This window comes from Gadus morhua, chromosome 16, assembly GCF_902167405.1.
Source record: "Gadus morhua chromosome 16, gadMor3.0, whole genome shotgun sequence".
In the NCBI taxonomy this organism is placed as follows: Eukaryota; Metazoa; Chordata; class Actinopteri; order Gadiformes; family Gadidae; genus Gadus; species Gadus morhua.
This window is the reverse complement of record NC_044063.1, coordinates 22,300,426-22,318,103: the sequence shown is the minus strand read 5'-3', so window position 1 is coordinate 22,318,103 and position 17,678 is coordinate 22,300,426. Positions and strand designations below refer to the sequence as shown.

Below are 17,678 nucleotides of genomic sequence, written 5' to 3'. Positions count from 1 at the left end.
TCTGTGGAGGCAACTGCTGCCTTGGGTTCCAGTATAAACACAGAGACATGGCCAATAAGCTCGCTATAAACGCACCGCCTTATTTCGGATGATATTACTTCTTCCAGTAGTTTCCTGGTTTCTAATCTCATTAAAGGGCGTGTGAAGAGCAGAGGAGCCGGAGGAACCACCCCTGGCCAGGACGCATCCCGGGCAAGGAAGCACCACGGGTCAGGACGCACAAGATGCGGGAGGCAGAGAGCGATCACCAGGTCCTCTGACCGCCGTACGGCCGCGGTCTATCTGGCAAACTTGGAGCAAAGATGGTTCCACTTCGTAGGTCGTGGATCATTCTGATGGATATTTTAATATATACCAAACTGAACCTTTGCATGGAAGTCGATTTTTGCACACCGGTTGAGCTCGACGAGCGAATTGCAATGAGGGAACTCCTTGGGCGCACGGATAGCACGGCTGAAAACCATGTAGTGTTCAAACTCAATGCTTTCAGAAAAGTATTTTACCTACACCTTTCCCCCGATTCTAATTTCCTTGGCCCGTTAAGTGTAGAGCTCCGTGCCCCTGCCTCTGCAGGTGGAGCATCGAGGCAGTGCTTCTATTCCGGCGACGTGAACGCGGACCCGCGCTCCTTCGCGGCTGTCAGTCTCTGCAAGGGGCTCCAAGGAATTTTCGCGCATAACGGAACGGAGTATTTTATAAGCCTGTTTGGGGGTGAAGAAAGTCCGGAGGCTGGGAGGAATTTTGACAGGACGCATGTCATCCGTCGCCGGACGCGGGCTCACTTTAGTGATGGAAGCGATGGAAGCGGTCCCTTCGCCAGCAGGTGCGGAGTGGCACACACTAACGCCAAGTTCAACCTTTCCTCGGATACTCTGCAAAAGTACGAGTTCATGAAGGAATTCGAGATGGATGGTGCGACCGAAACCGTCATGAGATCGTTGGGAAGATCGAAACGCTTCGCATCTATCCCCAGGTTTGTGGAGGTGCTGGTGGTCGCGGACAACTCAATGGTCAAATTCCACGGCGATGACCTCAAGCATTACCTCCTGACCTTGATGTCGGTGGCCGCCAGGCTTTACAAACATCCCAGTATTCTGAACTCCATAAACATAGTGGTGGTAGGCTTAATGGCGATACACGAAGAAGACAAGGGGCCTAAAGTGTCCAGCAACGCAGCTCTTACGCTGCGTAATTTCTGCTCCTGGCAGAAAAAGTTGAATAAATACAACGACAAACATCCCGCCTACTGGGACACAGCCATACTTTTCACCAAGCAGGTAAGAAGTCGAGACATTGTGTCACTTCAATTGGTACGTTAATCCTGACATCAAGATGGAGAGAGCATGAGATCAGAGAAGGTGGTGGAGAATAATAGAGCAGAATTCTTGAGAAAGGTAGAGCATTTGATTTGAGCATGAGATTGAGATAAGATTAGAATGATAGGAAGGATGTTGATGAGGTTGAGAACGATGGTGAGCAGGAGATTGAGAAGGCTAGAGAGAATTACGTTGAGAAGGCTCTGGGGTGTAATGTAACGATACACAAAAGTCAGGATTCGGTACGTAGTTCGGTTTTTAAGTCAAAGTTCGGTAGGTTTTTCGGTACAGCAGGGTTAAAAGAAACCAAACATACATTTATTTTCATTATTAAACTGTGGTTTCCTGAAGAAACTATGTCAACAATGAATACCAAAAGGTATGTCATTACTGCAATTACACAATTTACTGACTGAATTTTTTTTATTTTATTTTATTTTTATTTGATTTATTAAATTGTATCAAACAAATGCCTTACACACATGAAAATACATCAAATACAATTGAGGATAAAAATACAATAAAGTCCAGGACCTATTTCCATTGTGGTCCTCAACACAAAACATCAGGACAAGACAGGAGAAGACACTCACAAAGTGTGTGATAATCAATAAAAAAAAGAAAAAAATCGTGAAGATAAAATAATTATTTATACTAGAGAGCATGAGTTTGAGAATGCTAGAGCATAACCTTGAGAAGGAAAGAGCATGACAATAAGAAGGGTGATAGAGCATCCCATTAGAGAATGAGAATGAGAGGAAAAGAGCATGGGGATTTCTGATCTGATCTTCTGCAGTGACCAAATGAGTATTATAGTAATTAAAGTATATAAATACATCTGTCACCTTTAAATATGGGAGTGATACAGAGGCTAATGCCAATTACTGATAGCCCACGCTATGTATGCTCACAGCCAGTGAATGCTGAAATACAGCTTAGTTGGACCTGGGTCACGACGTTCCTTGTAAGGTTCAAACAGACGCCTCACATGCAGTGATAGGATGAGAATGGCCTCAAGGTCATATCCACTCCGGGTCATTAGGAAAGAAGATAAGAACAGAAAAAGACTAATGATAATTCTCTCGTGATACGTATGATTTTTAAAAGTCAGAGTATTGAGAGGATTTGACCACAGAGGGTTGTGGCAAAAGGCTCTTCATTATTACATAAAACAACAACACAAAAAAATCTGTCACGGATAACAATCAGTGGGTACGTAGTAAGAGCACTAATCATACAGCCTCAACCACTTTGACATTGAAAAAAGTTGTTGATAAAACGACTATTGGTGTTTAGACACCGACCCCAGGTCCTATTTACCTATATGCTTAAATAGACTTCATTGTCTTTTAAATAAGTCACTGCTGTCTGCACAGGCTATTTTGCTACGTTCCCCAGAATACTCCTTCCATCAGACCTCCCTCAAAATCCACCAAACCCGTGACTAACTCGCAAGCTTTATCATTTGGTCTGCTTGACATTGTGAAAGTCTCAGGGTGGAGTCATGCGTGTTGAGTGCACAGGCAGAGTCTATGCATGTACCAGGTAGCTATGTAGGTACGGGCTTACGCCTATTACAGGCCTGCAACTGCCTCAGAGCATTTTATTTATTGATTTGCTGTTAAGATAATTCAATTTATATTATACGGTAGTATTAACTACCATATTTATATAACCTAGTTAACAGAGAAATCCAATTTGATCTCCTGTGATCCAGGACCTTTGTGGGGCCAAAACCTGCGACACTCTGGGGATGGCTGATGTGGGGACCATCTGCGACCCCAAGAGGAGCTGCTCTGTCATTGAGGATGACGGCCTACCCTCGGCCTTCACCACAGCTCATGAACTAGGTGAGTGATACCACCCCTCTCTCATTGGTCACACACCCCTCTCATTGGTCACACCCCTCTCTCATTTGTAACCCCTCTCTCATTTGTAACTCTTCTCTCATTGGTCACACCCCTCTCATTGGTCATATCCCTCTCTCAATGGTCACACCCCTCTCTCATTGGTCACACCCCTCTCTCATTGGTCACACCCTCTCTCATTTGTACCTCTTCTCTCATTGATCACACCCCTCTCATTGGTCACAGCCCTTCTTTCAATGGTCACACCCCTCTCTCATTGGTCACAACCCTCTCATTGGTCACACCCCTCTCTCATTGGTCACACCCTCTTTCATTGGTCACACCCCTCTCTCATTGGTCACACCCCTCTCACATTGGTCACCCCTCTCTTATTGGTCACACTCCTCTCTCATTGGTCTCACCCCTCTCTCATTGGTCACACCCTCTCTCATTGGTCACACCCCTCTCTCATTGGTCACACCCCTCTCTCATTAGTCTTGACCAAAAAAAAAGGTTGTGTGTGTGTTGATGCGGCTTGAGTGTTAAATATTACTGTAAGAGGTCATTTACACAGATTAAACAGATTTGAGAGTCTGTTGACTTACATTTGTTGAGACATAATAATGACTAATAACTAACTATCGTTTTTATCAAGTGTCTTTATATCAACCCTGGTTGGGTGGGATGGGGGGTATGTATGCCTGCCTGAAACCAGATGTGCGAGTATTGCCAGATGTCTCAAGGTCCCAACAGAGGCATTGGTTTACAGGGCCTACTCATATGTAGTCATTGTAGAATTCCCCTTCCAAAGTCAACATCAGATTGTAAAGACGCCCATTGTGAGTGTTACTTCTCTCCTTTGTTTTATATTACATGAGTATGGTAGAACATGGTTTGAACCACATTTTCCCTTTCAAGCTGATGAACATCAGCGCATGAACGCATGCTATATGTATTGTTACCAAGCACTGCTGCCTCATCATCTGCTTTCAAAACCCGGTCAAATCAGCCATATCAGATTTGACTGTGATTTCGAATATACATGGGGACAATTCCAATGAAATTCTAATTTTCTTTTACTGATCTCTCTCTCCGCTTCTCTCAGGCCACGTCTTCAACATGCCCCATGACAATGTGAAGGCCTGTGAAGCGGTGTTTGGGAAGCTGAGGAACAACCAAATGATGTCTCCTACGCTGATTCAGATTGACAGGAGCCGGCCCTGGTCTGTGTGCAGCGCTGCCATCATCACAGAGTTCCTGGACAGAGGTCATGGTGAGCACCGATGCCCTTCAACTAGGGAGTAGAACAAGAGGCAGGGAGTACTGTGAGTGGAATCATGGTGCAGGATAGCCTAGTAGTGCATAATTCCATACGTCATTCCCAATGAAATCACAAGCATTGTTACTGCCGGCTTCGAGAACCAGCCAGTAACAAGGGGCTCTTCCCTACTCCGCTTTCAAAGACCATATCTAGAAAGTACATGGAAACCAGAAACAGAGCGGTCTGTTGCCTGAACAGCAGGGCCAGCTGTGCTGGGAACTCCCTGAAACGTTGTTTCCTGAAACGTTGTTCCCTGAAACTGAGTGTAACGAAGGTACTGAGCATTTCAGCAGCATTCCTTTAAAGGTGAGACATGTAACATTTCCGAATTCAAATATCTAGAATCGACATGACCTTGGTCATATATTTTGTTGAGTTCTGTACATCTTCCCAAATATTTCCAGCAATGTTCAACCCAGAAAAACTCTTAGTCAACTTTGATTAAACTTTGATGGGTTCCGCAATGGTTACAAAAGAAAAAAAAAAGGGTGTCGTTCACGAGCTGTGCATGTTTACTCTATGTCTAATGATCAGTAATAAATGTATCTTATCCGGGGTAAGAATGAGACAATCCGCGGTCCAAGTCTAGCGGTGATAACTGAAAAAGGAAAGACAGAAACAATGGCGTTGTATATGAAGAGACATGACGAGCTGATCCACAGTCACTTAGCCCCGCTGGACCCACGGAGACTTTGACCCCTGTCCTCCCCGCTTCAGATGGCTTACTACAGAGCGCCTATTGTGGACTTGGGGCGCTTTGAGGGCATTAGCATACACAGAAAAACATAAATCACAACATGCAGGGTTTACATTCACACGGGACACCCAATGAATGAGCAGGAAACACTGTGTGGAAAAGGGCGTCAATGAGACCAGCCTTCCTGGCAGCTGCTTACTGAGACAGATAGACCATTACCAAACCATCAACACATCTAAACCTACTTTATTTTCTTAACCACAAATAAAGTGGCTTAAATACTGGTAAGCTATATTGGATTCATTGAAACAATTATGCATACAAATATGCTTCATCATAGCATCCAATAGGCCAACATATTGGATGGCCTGTGCTGGTATGTGGATTCCAGCAGTGCAGTAGAGTCAGTGTCCACCTGGCTTAGGCATGCAGCCGCTACCTCTAGGAGAGTGCTTTTCATGCTCTTGATTCCCTGGTCGGTGCTGTGCTCACCAAAGAAAACAAGTTTAAGGGCCGTCATGGCGGTGCCATGCCGTAATTCCGACGCCTCATTGTTCCGACGTCTCAATGTTCCGAAATATTTCCCATTAGATCGACGTGTCACTATTCCGACGGTTCAATGTTCCGAAAACGAAACCCATTGGTCCGAAGGCCCGTTAGTCCGACTTTTCGAAAAGGAGGCGCATTAGGCCGACGGTTCAATATGCCGAATAGGAAAAATAGTTTTATACCTCGCTCGCTCCCCTCTCCCTCTCTCTCTCAATCTCACTCTCACTCTCTCTCTGTCTCCAAAATACAACCTAGGCCTACATATCACGTTCACGATGAATTTTGGAGGGCAAAAAGACAACGCTTCACTTCATTTCGACACGGTGTTGCAGCACCATGGACAGAGAGCGGAGGTCTAATTCTCAACACGGGCACGAACACACACACACGCACACGCACACACACACACACACACACACACACACACACACACACACACACACACACACACACACACACACACACACACACACACACACACACAGGGGCTTCTGTGTGTGTATCTTCTCCCTTAGGGTCCGCTGGTTGTCCGTCAGCGTAGCTGGAGGGTTGTGGGGGGGCTGTATAGACACTGAAAGGCCGATCTGCATCATGTAGTAAGCGCTGTTCCAACATGCACTTGTTGCTGTAGGCGCTTGGCTGGCATTTTCATATCAATGTGGATATCTTCCAGGCATGCGTAAGCCTGTGGGGAATGCTTAAATGGCCTCCGCTTTTCCTTGTGTTAGCAGTGTGTCTGTGAAGATGTGCTGAGTAAGCAGACCCTCTTGTCCAACCAGTTGAAGCGTGTGATGCAGCCCATGCTTGGAGACAAATATCATCCATCGCTTTTCCCTATTTCGGGACGGGGCAAACCCGTTCCCTATGTTTAGTCTTACAAGTTCTACTCCATAAAATGTTAGTTAATGTAATATCAATAAATGTTGTTTTTGTTTTTGTTGATCGAGAGACCCCTAGCGGCAGGATGTAATATAATGCCTTTAAACCTCATGTTCCTCATCTTATAGCAATAATAGTAATACTAGTGACTTTCAAATTCCCAAATCATAATTGTCAGCAAGTCCCATTGACCAAGAGGGTGATACTGTATTCAGGCTGTCATGGTTATCACTGGTGGTGGTGAGTTAGGTCCCCCCTTCACTGTAAGTTTCTTTGGGTCATTGAAAAGCGCTATATAAATATAATGAATTATTTTTAATTATTATTGATATGGCTAACCCAAATTTTAAAAGGACCACAAAACTCTTAACACAATGAGGTTTTGATAGACCTGCTGGTTCTGTTTGGCTTCTGTTAGGAGAATGTTTGCTGGACCAGCCCCAGAACCAGCTGACTCTCCCAGAGACCCTTCCTGGCTCTAGCTACAGCCTCCACCGCCAGTGTGAGCTGGCCTTCGGGAGCGGCTCCAGGCCCTGCCCCTACATGCATCCCTGCACCAAGCTGTGGTGCACGGGGAAGGCCCGTGGGCAGCTGGTGTGCCAGACCAGACATTTCCCATGGGCAGACGGCACCAGCTGCGGAACCAGCAGAGTCTGCTACCGAGGGGGATGCGTGGACAAAAACAACACTGTGCACATCAAGGTCAGTGTAAGGCGCTGGGAGAATCCTCATGCCCATGAGGAAATGGGAGGTTCTTCCCAACATTTTGAGTCATCAGAGATAAAGCACAAATACACCAACAATACATGGTGCCAGCTGGCATAGTGCACTAAGGGAAGTCATGCTCAGACCCTTTTCGCTCTGTCCACTGTGCACCACCATCTTGAAATGTCAACAACTGATCATGCCACAGCTGACTACAGATGGTTATCATGAAGATGTTATTGAGTAGTCGATAATGTAATGCAGCGGTAAATAGAATTCACATTCACGTCTAGAAATTGTATTTTTTGTTCATTGTAATCGTTTAATTCAATGCGAAGCTAGTTCTGCCTTAACCACCACTCCTGATTGTCTTCCCCAGGTGGATGGCAAGTGGGGAAAGTGGGGTACGTTTGGGGCCTGCTCTCGGACCTGCGGTGGGGGGGTCCAACTGGCCAAGAGGGAATGCAACAATCCTGTGCCAGATAACGGCGGAAAATATTGCTATGGCCTCCGCATTAAATACCGCTCCTGCAACTTCAGTACTTGTCCTGAAACAGGTAAATAATAGCATGACATAATGATATGAAGCATGAGCATCATCGAGGCAATGGAGATGTTAAGAGCAGAACAGATGGGTTGAAACCTCTTGTTCTAAAGGTGGAGGTTAAAACCTCTTGTTTTAAAGGTGGGTTTGAATCCTCTTGTTCTAGACACAGGGTCAACCCTCTTTGTTCTAAAGAGTGCTGTTGTTGTCGTGCAGGTAAGAGTTACCGCGAGGAGCAGTGCGAGGCGTTCAATGGCTTCAACCTGAAAACCAACCGCCTCAGCTCCTCCGTGGGCTGGGTCCCCAAGTACTCAGGATCTCTCCCAAGGACAAATGTAAACTAATCTGCCGAGCCAACGGAACTGGATACTTTTACGTGCTTGCTCCGAAGGTATGTATCATCCAAATCAAAATGTTTTCAAACACTTGGGCAAAGCGCACACGTGATTCGATTTTATACTTTGCAATAAACCAAACATGAATTAGTCTGTTTGTAAAAGAGATGAAGGCATTTGAATGACCTGCAGCAAAATTGTATTCAACACGAGGAACTGCAGTCACAGGTGTTTCCAGTCAATGTTGTGAACAGTCAACAGTGAGGCAGGGAATAGGAGCAGCAGCTGGCAGGACAAGGAGTCCTCCTTGCTGTCTGAGAGGGAGGGAGAGAGGGGAAGCATGTCAGGACAGTATCACTTCACAGCTGCGGCCTGTGAGCAAGTATTTATGCAAACGGCAAATAAACAAGCATGTGATGGCAACCTAAGCCAAGGCCTGCTGATTCCAGTTCTACTATATACAAGCCATGGCCATCGGTGCTACCTCTTTCACCACCTTCAATGTAAACAGACATGACTTGTAAAGTGGGCGTCCTGATGGATGTCCCTGCTCAGGTGGTGGATGGGACCCCCTGCTCCCCGGACACCTCGGCTGTGTGCGTGCAGGGGAGGTGCATCAAGGCTGGCTGCGACCACAGGCTCAACTCAAACAGCAAGTTTGACAAGTGTGGTGTGTGTGGTGGAGACAACCAGGCCTGCAAGAAGGTGTCGGGACATTTCATGAAACCCATGTAAGTACAGGATTAATAAGAACAATCGACTTCCGTCCTTGGCATTTGCATCGTAAGCTTCAATAAATGTGAATGTTATTAGCTTAGAATTAGCACGACCCATTTGTTTTTCATCCTGCGGTACATTACACCCATGACACACTCATTCCACCAATTCATTTCAGACATGGCTACAATCTGGTGTTAACCCTGCCGGTCGGGGCCTCCAACGTGGACATCCGCCAGCGGGGGTACCGGGGCCTGGTGGGAGACGAGAACTACCTGGCGGTGAAGAACCAGCACGGCCGCTACCTCCTGAACGGGGACTACGTGGTGTCGGCGGCCGAGCGGGACCTGCTGGTGAGGGGCAGCCTGCTGCGCTACAGCGGCACCTCCACGGCCGTGGAGACCCTGCTGGCCACCAGACCCCTCCAGGAGCCCCTCACCGTGGAGGTGCTGTCCGTGGGGAGGATGACCCCTCCCAGGGTGCGCTACTCCTTCTACGTCCGCAGGGAGGAGGAGCCCCTGAAGGAGGAGGAGCGCCTAAAGGAGGAGGAGCCCCTGAAGAAGGAGGAGCCCCTGAAGAAGGAGGAGCCCCTGACGAAGGAGGAGCCCCGGAACAAAGAGCAGCCCCTGAACAAGGAAGCGCCCCCACGCAAGAAGGAGCCCCGGAACAAGAAGGAGCCCAGGAACAAGAAGGAGCCCCAGAACAAGAAGGAGCCCCAGAATAAGGAGGAACCTCTGAAAAAGGAGAAGCCCCTGAAGGAGGAGAAGCCCCTGAAGGAGGAGGAGCCCCTGAAGGAGGAGGAGCCCCTGAAGGAGGAGAAGCTCCTGAAGGAGGAGGAGCCCCTGAAGGAGGAGAAGCCCCTGAAGGAGGAGGAGCCCCGGAACAAAGAGGAGCCCCGGAACAAGGAGGTGCCCCTGAAGAAGGAGGAGCATGGGCGTGAGGGGGAGCCCCTGAAGGAGGAGGAACGCGACAAGAACAGCGTGCTGGCTTACAGCAACAAGGTGGAGGCTGAGGAGCCGGCGCTGGGCTCCAGCCGCCCAAGCCAGTGGGTGGCGGGCGAGTGGGACAGGTGCACGGTGACGTGCGGCCACGGGCTCCAGAAGAGGCCGGTGGGGTGCCGGGGTGCGGAGGGTCGCCCCGCGGGGGATTGTCACATGGGCGGGAGGCCGGCGGCTATGAGGGTGTGCGGGGCCCCCTGCCCCCTGTGGGACATGGGGCCCTGGGCACATTGCTCTAAGTCCTGTGGGCGGGGCTACAAGCGGCGTCCACTGAGGTGTGTGAGCCACAACAGTTTGACTTTACCCAGAGATCAGTGCTCTGGCAGGAAAAAGCCTCAGGAATTGGACCTCTGTAATTTGAGGCCATGTTAAATAGAGACAAATAAAAACAATGGAACATTTTACCTTGGCAGAGAAAGGAGGATTCAAAACTAATGTTAATACTAATCCCTCCTCAATTGAAGACACCATTTCATTCAGGGACAAGACTGCACCATCAAACACACTCTCGCTATGATGGCTGGCTCTACCGGGCTTTAATGGAGAACAACACCAGAGATGCTCCTGTTTCCTACTTTGAATGGACATGAACAGACTAAAAGTCTAGCCCTCATCTTCTCTATTGGTTGACAGCCTCTGGCAGTGGCTTTTAGAGAGTCTACCTCTAGTTAGACATGTGAGACTAGTTAGACAGAGTAAAAATAGGCAGACAGAGAGTATTGGACTTTTGTTGAGTCACCAACCATGAATTTATATTCAAATAAATTGAACATCATACACAAACACATACAATGTAAGCATTTAATTAATCAAATCTAATAAGAATAAATATGATTGGAGGGTGATTAATGCTGCATGATAAAGAAGGGTGAAAGGCCAGTTTAGGAAAAATTTAATATTGGTTGAATTTTTTAATCATTCAAAGAAATCACTGAACTTTTATCAGACCTACATATGTTACCTGTGAATTAAAAGTTGCAGATTGAAATCAGCCCTCCCTTTATAACAACTACAGTGTCCTGTTCTGCCCTGTGTTGTATAAGGTGTCCTGTACTGGACTGTGTAGTGTAAGGTGTCCTGTACTGGCCTGTATTTTGTAAGCTGTCCTGTACTGGCCTGTGTTCGGTAAGGTGTCCTGTACTGGCCTGTGTTTTGTAGGGTGTCCTGTACTGGCCTGTGTTGTGAAGGGTGTCCTGTACTGGCCTCTGGGGTGTGGGTTGTCCTGTACTGGCCTGTGCTGTATAAGGTGTCCTGTACTTGCCTGTATTTTGTAAGGTGTTCTGTACTGGCCAGTGTTGTGTAAGGTGGCCTGTACAGGCCAATTTTGTGTAAGGTGCCAGTAGGGACAGCATCTAGTAGCCAGGTGTCAAGTGATGAGGTTCTTTGATAGATTTATAAATTGTGTTTAGTTAAGCCTCTCAATGGAAGACTATAGGTCATAGCTTACAAGTAATGGTAATTTTAAATTGAACACTATTATTAGTTGCGCTTTTTTATGTCGATATAACAATTATAGATCATGGAGCTGAATGGGACTCTACACAAACGGCACAATTTTGATTTTGCGAAAAAGGAACATTAGCTTTTATCGCATTAAGGTAGATTGTTCTCATGGCTTTTAGCCATTAGAACATATAAATCAGTTAAACCAATTACAATCGGGTATCTTTGTCATAGTCACCATGGAGACACCATTGGACAAGGCGGAGGCAACAGCCTATTTAGGTTCTCAACACACAGTGTTCTAACTGCATAGTTGTAAACTACCATCATATACCTATACTTATCCTATCTGTTACATGTATTAATCATCCATAGTGGTAAAGTACCATCAGAGATCTATAAATATCCCTATCTTTTATATGTATTGATCAGTCATCCACAATGGTAAACTACCTTCATATATCACTATCTGTTATATGTTTTGATCATCCATACTAGTAAACAACCATGATAGACCTATAATTATCCTATCCGTTACATATATTGATACTCCATTGTGGTAAACTACCATCACATAAATATTATTACCACTATGTGTTACATGTATTGATCATCCATCTCAATAGCAGTTGGCGATAAAAAAACATATTTGAGAATATAGGTTGCCTTTGATAATATGTATGATGATGTATTCATTTCGGATACCAACTTTCTCAGAATGAGCGAGAGCCCACTTTAGTTATCGGACAGGGAATACTACCTCGAAACTAACGTTTCAAAAACATGGATCCTCGAACTGCCATTCTCTAAACTATTTTACCCTACTTGCAGCAGTGGATGTCCACGTCTGAGAGAGGGTTAAGCTTTTAGACGCTAATAGCCCTTTCACACATTTTCTGTATAATACCTGGAGGGGCTGTATGCTTAAATGCAAATGTGCGAACCCGCACCTCTAGAGTCTACCCAGTATTTACCCAGAGTTTACCCATAATTTACCCAGAGTTTAACCAGAGTTTACCCAGAGTTTACCCAGTTTAGCCAGAGTTTACCCGAGTCTACCCAGAGTTTACCCAGAATTTACTCAGAGTTTACCCAGAGTTTACCCAGAGGTTACCCAGAGTTTATCCGGCCAGGACCCTGGTGTAAAGTCTGGAGTATCGACGAGCTGGAGAATTCCCAGTGAGCAAGTGAGCATGTTGCTGACGCGTTGTTGTTGTGGTGATGATGTTTCTATCATGCTACTGGCCAAAACTGAGAGCGCAGAGGGTAGCTGCTTCGTACTTTTCTCTTCTTGCCTGTATTTTGCGTTCCAACTTCTGTTTGCTCTCCGCTCTTCTGTCGATATTGTGGATACGTCTATATAAATGCAGTACTAAAGGAGAAATCCGGTGTAAAATGGATCTGGGATATGTTGGATAACGAATTGGAATCTTCGTTTGGGAGCAAAAAAGCGCATATAGACACATTCTTAATTTGACTGTTTGTAGCCGATTCTACCAGAACCGTTGACGGGTGAACTACTGATGGTATTGTGTGTATAAAATGTCCTTTTTAATAATCAATCTGTACGCTTGCAAAATTATCAATGCCTCATTTTATATGTTAAGACCCATATTATACTACCAAAGAAGTGTCAGACTACTTCTAGCCTTTTAAGTGGTTTAATATAGCTATTTAGTTTTTACCATGAGACCCTATCGTTCCAAGTTTATAGCGTTTCGGTAGAATCGGCTAAAAACAGCCAACTGAAGAATGCGTCTATAGACACTTTTTTGCTCCCAAACGAACATTCCAACTCGTTATCATACTAAACATATCCCAGATCCATTTTACAATGGATTTTTTCCTTTAATATCACCGCTAGAAGAGTCAGCATTACGGAGTTTGTTCCTCAGCCGATATCTTCAACGTGTTATAAACAAAACCATGATTAACGCTGCATTCTTTCTGCATCACGCCCTCCTCCAACACCTACTCCTCCTCCTCTCTCCACCTCTTGCCACCTCCCACTCCCTCCTCCTCCTACACGGCCTCCTCCTCCTCTCTCCACATCCTTCTCCTCCTCTCGCCACCTCCCACTCCCTCCTCCTCCTCTCTCCACATCCTCCTCCTCCTCTCTCCACCTCCTCCTACACGTCCTCCTCCACCTACTCTCACCTCCTACACATCCTCCTCCTACATGTCCTCCTCCTACACCTCCTCGTAATGCTGCGTTGATTCATGGGATTTAGGTCAATTTAAATAAATGTTGAGTCAAAGAAAAGTAGCGTCAGTATTTGTTATTCCCCATGTGAGCCAGCCAGTATCATATGACCTGAGATGAACCAAGTAACGGTATGCAGAGTTCAGGCCTGCATGAGGACAGGGAAATGACCAACGGCTTCCTCTGTAGGACAGCAATACTAACACGGGAATCAGAAACACAGAACGCTGGTCCGTCAAAGCCCACAGCACCCACCCTTAACCGTTTGGCTCATGGTGCATCTGAATTGTGTAAATGTAAAGTTGTTTGCAATGGCGCTATTTTGTTTTACATCATTTTTTTTATTGTTTCTTGTTAGCTGTTTTTGTATACTATGTATACATCCATTCACGCAAAAGACGTATATATGAATATAAACATTTGTTGATTTATGACTTGATTTGTGTGTGTTATTTGATATGATACATTATATTCCTGAATAACAAACCACTAAAAACCAGACTCAGATAACCAGCAGGAAGGAAGCAGCGTCATGGCTCGCTGGGCTCTCCCCGCTCTGCATGCAGGGGGAAACTCACTGCTGCCGTAGGGCTGAGTGACAGGAGGGAGCTTTAGTTTCTTTGTGAGGGGGATGGGTGTGCAGGCCCCCAGTGGGGATACGAGCAGGGAGACCAGGGGACAACGATTGGTTTGTGACAGAGAGACAGCGTTACAGATGCAATAAAAATTGACATTATAATTTTCGTAGTCTTGTTATTCACCTTTCCAATTATCACCTTCCAACCTCAAAGAGAGGAAAATCCAATGTACCTAACTTTCTCCACAACCCGTAGCATCAGCATTTTATTCCCACCCTCACAGAAAGCATTCAATGGGCCACTACACAGCTGCTGGTTAACCTCCGCTCAGATTAGGGTTCAGCTGGTTAATGTCCTTCTCTCAGATCAGGGGTCAGCTGGTTAACATCCTCTTTCACTGGTTAACGTCCTCCACTGGAGTCAGCTGGTTAACGCCCTCCACTCAGATCAGGAATCCGCTGGTTAACTTCTTCTTCCACTGGTTAACGTCCTCCTCTCAGATCAGGAGTCAGCTGTTTAACGTCCTCCTCTCAGATCAGGAGTCAACTGGTTAACATCCTCTTCAACTGGTTTACGTCCTCCACTCAGATCAGGAGTCAACTGGATAACTTCCTCTTCTACTGGTTAACCTCCTCCTCTCAGATCAGGGGTCAGCTGGTTTAACGTCCCTTCCACTGGTAAACGTCCTCCACTCTGATCAGGGGTCAGCTGGTTAACGTCCTCCTCTCAGATCAGGGGCCAGCTGGTTAACGTCCTCCTCTCAGATCAGGGGTCAGCTGGTTAACGTCCTCGTCTCAGATCAGGGGTCAGCTGGTTAACGTCCTCCTCTCAGATCAGGGGTCAGCTGGTTAACGTCCTCCTCTCTGATCAGGGGTCAGCTGGTTAACGTCCTCCTCTCAGATCAGGGGTCAGCTGGTTAACGTCCTCCTCTCAGATCAGGGGTCAGCTGGTTAACGTCCTCCTCTCAGATCATGGGTCAGCTGGTTAACGTCCTCCTCTCTGATCAGGGGTCAGCTGGTTAACGTCCTCCTCTCAGATCAGGGGTCAGCTGGTTAACGTCCTCCTCTCAGATCAGGGGTCAGCTGGTTAACGTCCTCCTCTCAGATCAGGGGTCAGCTGGTTAACGTCCTCCTCTCTGATCAGGGGTCAGCTGGTTAACCTCCTCCTCTCAGATCAGGGGTCCGGTTTGGCAGACAGGGGCTTGAGGGGACTCTTCTTTTTTTTTGTATTTGCTCTCTCGCTTCAAATATTTAAGCTAAAATAAATCTCTTCTGCTAAAGGTTCTAGGTGACCCTGAGCACCTGTTGAAAGTACACTATAATAACGAGTGTGTTTTCATTGGAATCCTTTATACAGAAGCAGTCACTGAGCTACACTGAGTCTATTCTGGCTGTGAATGGAGCCCACGAGGTCAAATACACTCCTCTACACATGTCCACATTGTATTATTATTGAGTAATTTACTCTGCATTTTTCATCATTCATCAACATCCCTTACTTTTTAAACGACTTACTATTTGAACAGTAGACAGCAGAAAATCCAACTATGCCTCAGCTAAATCACTTGGAATGATGATTTATTTAATTAATAATTCTAGTACAACCTTGTCTGAAACAGAGGATCTACTTAATCATCTAAAGGTCTTGGTTCGGCATAATTATATGAAGCAAAGTTTGTGGAGAGAAATATACATCACGTTCTTGGAGTGCTTTAGCCATCATTTAAAAAGTTGTATTCACTCAAAAGTGAGAAACACCAGTACAACTTTAACATTTGTCCCCAACTACATTGTCAGTCTTAGGTAGAGTGGAACTGGTACTGTGTTCACCAACAACATACCGCAAAGTCTTGGTCTTCATAGACCTATAGTATGCCTATAGAGCACTGATGGATGGGCTCCCACCACAACAGGCCTCAGGTCCAGGACCTTGCCTTTATGTGTGTCCAGGAAATCGCCCAGTTGGACTTCTCCCTTTAAAAGAGTGTTACCCCATAGTGAGCCAGCAAGGCCAAGTTCCGTGAAAGGGAATTCCTGTCCGGAAATCCCATTACATGCTTTGGAGCTACGGAACAACACACCGGGTTGACACTGGCCTTGGCTGAGAGGAGAATAGACTTTCTGTACTTTTGTCCCCTTAAGTAGAGACCTACGCCCCCTCCTTCCTACCAGGCTGATGACCACCAAGGGTTAATGGGAAGCCACCAAAGGGATTTATGATTGCCCTTTCTTTTAGAATTGACTAAACCTCAACCTTTGAACTCAAAATGACAAGGTTGCGGAATGAGATATATAGAGAAGCATCAACCAGTGGCTGGGAAGCCTATCCACAGGAGGCCAAGGTATCCACCTCCATGGAGGAACCTTGTACTTCATGTGCTGGTGGTTTATCACGTAGTTTCTCATAGAGTACGATGTGTCACACCTATGGAATGATATAAACATCAGCAGCAGGAGATGTCATGGTACCACTATGATGTTGTATACGAAAGTCGAATTAAAATGTGCTGAAGGAGTCTGACCCTGGATATAGTAATGGACTATAAAAGATAAATCATTCAAGGCTGTGGGAGAGAGGGAGCGGTTTGACAACAGAACTCCAGAATGGACGGCAAATGGTCAAGATGGGAGTAACAAGATGTATCAAAAGACTACAAATGAAGAGAGAAGCAGCAGCTGTGCAGCAGATTATATAAAATGCAGTCCGGGTAGAATATTCCCAACTTCTGGATAATCAGATCACGCGTAAAAGAAAGAATTTCACACAGGCAACAACACAAAGTGTCTAAAACGGGCGTGAAAGCACTTTCTGAAACCACCCAGTGTCTGGGGGTCCTCTGAAGTACAACCGATTTCAGACTCCCAGCTTTCTAGTGCGTTTGTAAGGGTGTCACAAAATACGAGGCAGACCGTTTTTATGTTTCATAAATTATATATATATAGACACAAATCCATTGACCCAGAGTAGCTTTATTATTTTCTCGCGTCAGTGCTTTGTACTATAAGCCTCTATGCCGGATGCTGCCTGACGGCTGGCCAATCACAGCATGCAGCCCCCCCATCTCCCCACGCTGCGCTATGATTGGATTAGTAACTTCATCAGCCTATTAGCCTACAGACAACAATTCCTGTTAACCATTCATGCAGATTAAAGTGGCAGGGCGAAAAATCAATGAATTGTTGACACAGTAGAAAAGACGCAAGGAATTTAAAGTCTAACACAGCAATATATGCGGTGTATTATTACAGCATAATTGTATGGGGTCTTGTGAGGGTATAACTGTGTTTGTTAACTGTCTAATAAAAAACATATTATTTCTATATTTGTGTCTAATTTTTAACAAAGTACCGCTTATTTGGTCTCATTAGTGTATGGTAAATACATTTGGACCATAGTATTTATAATGTTCAACAATGCACAGCACAAAGGAGTTGGCTGTTTTCCAGTCGTGTCATTTGAATCTTTCCTAATCTATTAACTTTTTCCGTCTAACATCCCCGCCCTAAATAATGTGGGGCTTTCCTGGCCCTAAATAGGTGCTACTGT

The 17,678-nt window shown here is 45.7% G+C and overlaps 1 protein-coding gene across 1 annotated transcript; it reads left to right on the top strand.

Annotated features, from left to right (window-relative positions):
• Positions 1-13,993, top strand: LOC115560983 (A disintegrin and metalloproteinase with thrombospondin motifs 15-like). Its single transcript, XM_030380720.1, is given in 9 exon segments — positions 1-1,277; positions 3,034-3,166; positions 4,269-4,436; positions 7,028-7,311; positions 7,694-7,871; positions 8,075-8,173; positions 8,176-8,249; positions 8,749-8,924; positions 9,089-13,993. Coding segments are annotated over 9 exon segments (3,279 nt in total). The 5' UTR covers positions 1-302; the 3' UTR covers positions 10,281-13,993.
• Positions 13,994-17,678: the final 3,685 nt, after the last annotated feature.